Source organism: Haemorhous mexicanus, chromosome 11 (genome assembly GCF_027477595.1).
Source record: "Haemorhous mexicanus isolate bHaeMex1 chromosome 11, bHaeMex1.pri, whole genome shotgun sequence".
Lineage (NCBI taxonomy): Eukaryota > Metazoa > Chordata > Aves > Passeriformes > Fringillidae > Haemorhous > Haemorhous mexicanus.
In genome coordinates this window covers 17,762,187-17,768,186 of record NC_082351.1, presented here as the reverse complement: position 1 = coordinate 17,768,186, position 6,000 = coordinate 17,762,187, and the positions used below count along the sequence as shown (strand labels likewise).

Genomic DNA, 6,000 nt, shown 5'->3' with positions numbered 1-6,000 from the left:
CGGGGTAAGAAGAGAACCCCAGGGAGGAAACAGGAGCTTAAAGGACTACAGTAGATGAATGTATTTAAATCCTTTTAACGAGGACCAAAAAGAGTTGGCTTGGCACCGATAAGTTTGAATATTAAGTACACAACACGAACTTGCAAGCTTCGGTCCCTCTTAACTAATGTGAAAGGCTTGCAAAACTCAAAAATCCAGCTTTGACAAAACTGCTGAAAATGCTTTTAAAGAGAAGCCTCTATAAGAACTTCCAAAACAAAGAGAAAGGCAGCCCAGAGTGGTATCCTTGTTACCAGCATCAGCAGCTGAATGAGAGAGGCAGGAGAGGGTGGTTAGCAATTTGAAGGGAATGAAATCTTTCACTTTCTGACCACACAGATTAGACAGAAGAAGAGTTGGCTGTTTTCAGATATCGTGTAGCATTGAGGAGCAACCATCAAAGGGAAAGCTGTCTCCCTTGTGGGGTAATCACTGGGCAAGCAAGAGGATGCAGCAGATAAAGGAAGATGATGCTTACCCAGAGAGGCTGAGCCACAAAGAACAAAGATTAGTACAGCCTCACCTATAGTGAAAATGAAATGGTAACAAGGGGGAAAAGCAGTGCAAAAGCCTCAGGAAATCTGGGTTCCTCAAGTGTATTCTTGCAGCAGTGTGCACTGCCTTAAATTTCTTACTGAAATTTTGCTGCTGTGATCAAGTTTTGATTTTGTAATTTATAGAAGAGGCATTTGCAGCTCAAGTTCTGCAGTATTTACATAGGCAAAATTCCCAGTGTTTTAAGGGGATTTTTCCATGGGTAGGTATGGGCTCTTAAGTCTCACTTTTGACTGGGTGAGGACTTGGAATCCACATAATTACCATACCGTAAATATTAATAGATCCTTCCTAATAGGAAAGTTATTTGAATTTAAGATTGCAGCTTAGTTTCTCTAAGCTCCACATAATTTATTTACTTAAAGTACAGCTTTCATTCTGCACTTACTAATCGCCAGCTGTAAAGATTCAAAATGCCACACAACATACAACTTGTGCATATTGATGGAAATGGCTCTGGAAGTCATGCCATGCTGCATGGAATGCATAAATGTATGTTTAGAGACATTGCAAAGCCAGGATTTGGTCCTGGGAAGCTTCAGACTGCTCCCAACTCTGCCCCATAATGGAGTCCCATGAGTTGGATCCCCTCTTCTGAATGACAGAGTTGTGTTTCTTGCCTTCCTTCAGGTTGGTGGTTTCAGATCAGTGGGTGATCTGTGAGGATGCTCCACAAAACAACCTTGTTCCATTCAGCTCAGTGCCAAAAAGGAAAGGGTCCTACCCAACCAAGTCACAGGTATGTGCTGTCACTTCTCAGCCTCTACCAGATCCTGAGCTCCATCAAACCTCACCCCAGAGCCAAATTAGTTTTCTACTGGTCACCTCGCAAAAACTAAGGAGGAAAAAACTCCAAAGCTCTGATAGGTCTTCCTATGACTGTGAGCTGAACAGAAGCAAGGCAGCTCTCACTAGCACCTGACGTGGCATGGGGGATGCTGAGTCTGAGAGTGGTGGGATGAGAGATGTTTGTGAAATGGGGACATCCCAGGGCACTCTGCAGCCCAGATAAACCAGACCTGTTTCCCAACACTGTGCTGATCACAGGACTGAAGGCTGCACCCCTCTTTCCCAGACACTGACAGGACTAGCTCCACGTAAGCCTCCTCCCCTCCCCTCTGACTCAGCCCTAATGCTATGCTCAGCTTTTCACCTCCCCTTCCTCAGGCAACTCGGTTCACTTTTCCTCACTGCCCTTTGCTGATCAGCTGCTCAGTATTGCTCCACACACCCAAACGGCAGCACAGAATCCCCCTGGCACTCCTGGGAAATGTCTCCAGACCCACCTGAGTTTGGCATACAGCCTACCCTTCCTTCTCCTGCCATGATTTCTGGAGCATTATCCCAAGTTCAAGCAAGCTGTGTGTATCTCTCTCTGTGAAGAATGAAAGCTTTGGGGTACATATGGACATTGTAGGAAGTTGGTCAGGGCTCAGTGTGCTCTGCAAGCACTGCATCTCAGGGAGATATGGGTGAGTTATCTCTCAGTAAGTATCCGAGATTTTAATTAAACCTGGTTTATAAGCGTGGGCACAATGCCATGCAGGCAGGTTATGTTCCATTACACCCTGCCCTAAGGATGTGCTGACTTGGTCTCCACAATCCTGGAGATTCCTGCACTGTCGAGGCTCTGCTTCCCAGCCCTGCAACCCTGGCCAGCCAGTAGCAGGGTTGAAGATGCATGGCTTTGCAGGTGATGCTTTATTTACTCTGACTTTTACATTCATCGTACAAAATTAATAATTGACTCCTAATAGTTGAGGTTTGTAGCACTTCACCAGTTGTTTTGAAGAGTCAGGAGGTACCATTTTGCCCAGAAGTGGATTCTGAATTGATTTTTATTTTAAAACTTTCCCTTTCTGCTGCAAATACCAACATTTCTGTGCCTTGTCCCAAAGCTGAGCGAAGAATGCAAAGAACTTTGACATTTTCTATGGAAGTGCAAACTGAACTTCCAAACTTCTATTATGCCTTGCCTTACAGGTTTTAAAGGTTTAAAAACCTTTTAAACCAAGGCTGGGGGTTTTGATTTGAGGAAGGGGTAGAAGACAACGCTTAACTACATTTAGCTCTAAAGGATGTCTTAAATTTTTACAGAGACCTTTCAAACTGTAAAACAAAACAAAATAAACTCAGATTTGGATATAATCTTCCTTTTCCCTCAGGGTGCCTGAAAAGTGCACAACACAAATCTCATCCTGAACAAAAGTTGCTTGAATAGCCTCTTATCTGAGAAATGCATAAGAAAACAACTGCTATAAGAAGTGCCACACAAGGGATTCTTCAACTGCTGGTCCACTTCTTCAAGCTGCCTTGGGAAAAAAAAAAAGGGTAAAACGTTAATTACGTAAGAAAACGCAGCTCTCCTCCCAGTGAGTGACAAAGGGACCCATCCCCACCAGGTCCAGAGCTGCCAGTGCCGCTCTGCCTGGGCTACTTCGGGATTTTAAAGCCTTTTGGATGGAGCGGGCGGGGAGCGGGCGCCGATCCCGGGTGTACGAAGCCGCGGCTCGGACTCCCCCCGCCCGCTCCAGCGATGGTTTTCTTGACCAAAACCTGCGACTTCGGCTTTCATGTGTCATTGAAGGGGGGGAGTAGAGGAGGGCGGGCTTCATCTATGGAGCACGCCCCTTTTTAAACTGAGAGTCCCGGCAGCTCTCCTCCACCAGCCCGACGGGGGGAGAGGCGGAAAGCGAGGGAGAGCAGGCGGGCGGGCGGGCGGCTCCCCCGTCCCGGCCCGTCGGTCCCGACCCCGGCCCGTCCGCCCCCGCGCACCATGCGCGGCCCCCGGCGCCCCGCGCGCCGCCGGCCCGCCCGCCCCTAAAGCCGCCCGGCTCCTGCGCCTTCCCGCGGCAGCGCTCCGGGGGCCGGGAGGGGGGCCACAAGAAAGGAGAAGAGAAAAAAAGAATTAAAAGAGGGAAAGGGAGGAAAAAGGAGAAGAAGAAGCGGAGGCGGGGAAAGCTGCTCCTCCGAGGACAGCGCGCAGCACCATGCAGCTGGCGCCGCTGGCGCTGGCACTCACCACGCTCTTCATCGACGGCTTGAGGACGGCAGCGAGGAGGCAGAAGCTGCACCCCAGGCAAGGTAAGGGGATGCTCGGGGAGGGGCAAGGGGAGTGCTGGGCTGCCGCCCCCGGGGCCGCGGGGCTCGGCCACTCACTCAGCGTCTGTCCCCTCGCAGCCCAGCTGCTGGAGAAGCTCAGCGAGTACGAGATCGTGACTCCTACCCGAGTGAATGAGTTCGGTGAGCCCTTCCCCACCGATGTCCACTTCAGGCGGCGCCGGCGGAGCACCAGTGCTGCCCCCGACGCCTGGACGGCGGCCGCCGCCGACTCCCCGAAGGCACACTACAGGCTGTCCGCCTTCGGGCAGCAGTTCCTCTTCAACCTGACGGCCAGCTCGGCCTTCATCGCCCCGCTCTTTACCGTCAGCCTCCTGGGAGAGCCCGCCGCAGACCAACGGCGCCTCTACGCCGAGGCGGCCGACGCCGATGTGAAGCACTGCTTCTACCGGGGACACGTCAACGCCCGCCCTCGGCTCACCGCCGTTATCAGCCTCTGCTCCGGGATGGTGAGACCCCCGCCCCGCTGAGGGCCAAGGGCGGAAGCGCGGAGGAGGAGGAGGAGCGGGGCGAGGGAGGGTGGGCAGGCAGAGCGATGGCGCCCGCCCCTTCCCGTGACGGCGGCCGGCGGCTCCGGCCCACCGCGGCCGGGGGCTGCTTCCACGCCGCTCTTCATCGGTTGGGTTCCGGGGTGCGCCGCTCCTGCTCCGCGGATTTTGGGGAGAAAATGCCACCCACCGACACCCGGAGGGGTGGTCTGTGGGCCAGACCGGAACACGGACCCCGCCTGCCGCCGGGGTGCCGATGAGGGGTGGCTGCGGGCTTACCACCAGCGTTGGCCCCGGAGCCACCCAGCGCCCGGGACCAGGAGCATGTCCCGGTCCCTGTTACTCTAGCTGGGTGCCCTTCGTTGCACGGATGTTAGCACCGGGTTGCGCAGAAGCTCGTAAAAGGACCGACTCTTCTGTCTGTCCTGGTGCCTTTCAGTCCCACGGGGTCTGAAAGGCAATCCCGGGGGCTCCCCGGAGGTTTCTGCTGGCTTCATTCAGTCCCGGGGTTCCTCTGGGTGCCTGTGTTCACCTAGGCTTGGGCACATGTGTATGTGGCTTCCCTCCCAGGTACCGACCATGGATACCAGTATGGAATGGCTGCAGAATGTTTTGTCTTGGATTTTTTTTTTTTTATTTACCCACCAAATATGTGCATTCATAGTTGTATGCAGCTAGGAGCATTGATGTCTTCTCATAAGCAGGGATTTCACTAGCTTGACACCTGGTCCTTATATGTGGGTTTAAAGCCTGTCGCAGGGGAACATGCTGTGTGAAACCAGTACACGATGGGGTTGTACTGGGGCCTCCAGCACACCGCAGCACCATCACCCTTTTGGGCAGGACTGGCTTGGTGAATGTCACTGGCATAAGGACAGGGTCTGGCAGACATGCCTCTCTCATGCTCCCTGACCGGGGGGGTGGTAATTAGCCCTCTGTAAGCACCGGTGGGATGGCTGTACAGCCCAGGGTGGGTGCAAGCACTGTGACTGAAGCTGGAGCTCCAGCCACTGCCTTCACTAGGGTTTACCACAGAACTAGGCACACCTCCCTTGTTAACTGCTTGCTTTGTGGGGTAACGCTGCTAGGTGGTGCTTGTCATCGTGCACAGCTGACCTCTTGTTCCTCTCTCTGGACCCTCTCAGCTAGGCACATTCAAGTCTGACGATGGGGACTATTTTGTAGAGCCACTCCTATCGCTTGAGGAGCAGGAGTATGAAGAAGAGCACAATAAACCTCATCTTGTCTACCGACACCGGACACCTCCAACCAACTCTTCAGGGGACTGGCAGACTTGCAGTACTCCAGGTACTCATTTTCTTACTGCCTTGGATGACTTGATACTTGGAAGTGCAATTTGCAGTTAAAAGGCAGTAGGTTTGTGGGGGAAAAAAGGGATGTGGAGTTGAGGGACCCCTCTAGGATTGGTGCTGTGAGTGCTAGGACTGGGCTCATGGTGGTAACGCTGTCCTGGAGAGATGTGGTGCACCCAGAGGTGCTTTCTAGGAATTGGTTATAAGGAAGCTGTGGTCAGAAAAGTTTCCCTTTGACTCCTGCGGTAAGGCTGGCAAGAGAGATTTTGATCTGTCTTGCCTTAAGTATCCTGTGAGCCCTGAAACTTGTTTTCTTTTCTATCCTACATGTTATTCCCAACTATCCTAATCTGATATACTCTCTGTCTGATACTCTGTCCTTTAAATGACATCTTTCTGTCTTAGTCTTTCTGTGCTCCTGGTCTTCTTGCCCAAATCTGGCTGTGAGTTGCCACGTCTTACTTCTTTCTAGTGGAAATGAGGAG

General features: G+C 52.3%; 1 protein-coding gene and 1 long non-coding RNA gene across 5 annotated transcripts in view; one reads left to right on the top strand and one right to left on the bottom strand.

Moving 5' to 3' along the window:
* Positions 1 to 2,414: 2,414 nt before the first annotated feature.
* Positions 2,415 to 3,779, bottom strand: LOC132332426 (uncharacterized). Its single transcript, XR_009487898.1, has 2 exons — positions 3,617 to 3,779; positions 2,415 to 2,906 (listed from the first exon to the last, which is right to left on the bottom strand). It is a non-coding gene; the product is annotated as an uncharacterized LOC132332426 (long non-coding RNA).
* The window catches only part of ADAMTS9 (ADAM metallopeptidase with thrombospondin type 1 motif 9), a 79,545-nt gene continuing 76,929 nt past the window's right edge, over positions 3,385 to 6,000 (top strand). For 2 of the 4 annotated variants that reach the window (XR_009487897.1, XM_059856733.1), the window contains exons 1-3: positions 3,385 to 3,678; positions 3,775 to 4,163; positions 5,348 to 5,510. Coding sequence is in view for 3 of the 4 variants with exons in the window: in XM_059856733.1 (XP_059712716.1) it covers positions 3,585 to 3,678; positions 3,775 to 4,163; positions 5,348 to 5,510 (646 nt within the window). In the remaining variant the exon portion in view is untranslated. The remainder of the gene's footprint in view (positions 3,679 to 3,774; positions 4,164 to 5,347; positions 5,511 to 6,000) is intronic. The other 2 variants (XM_059856732.1, XM_059856731.1) reach the window with 1 other exon arrangement.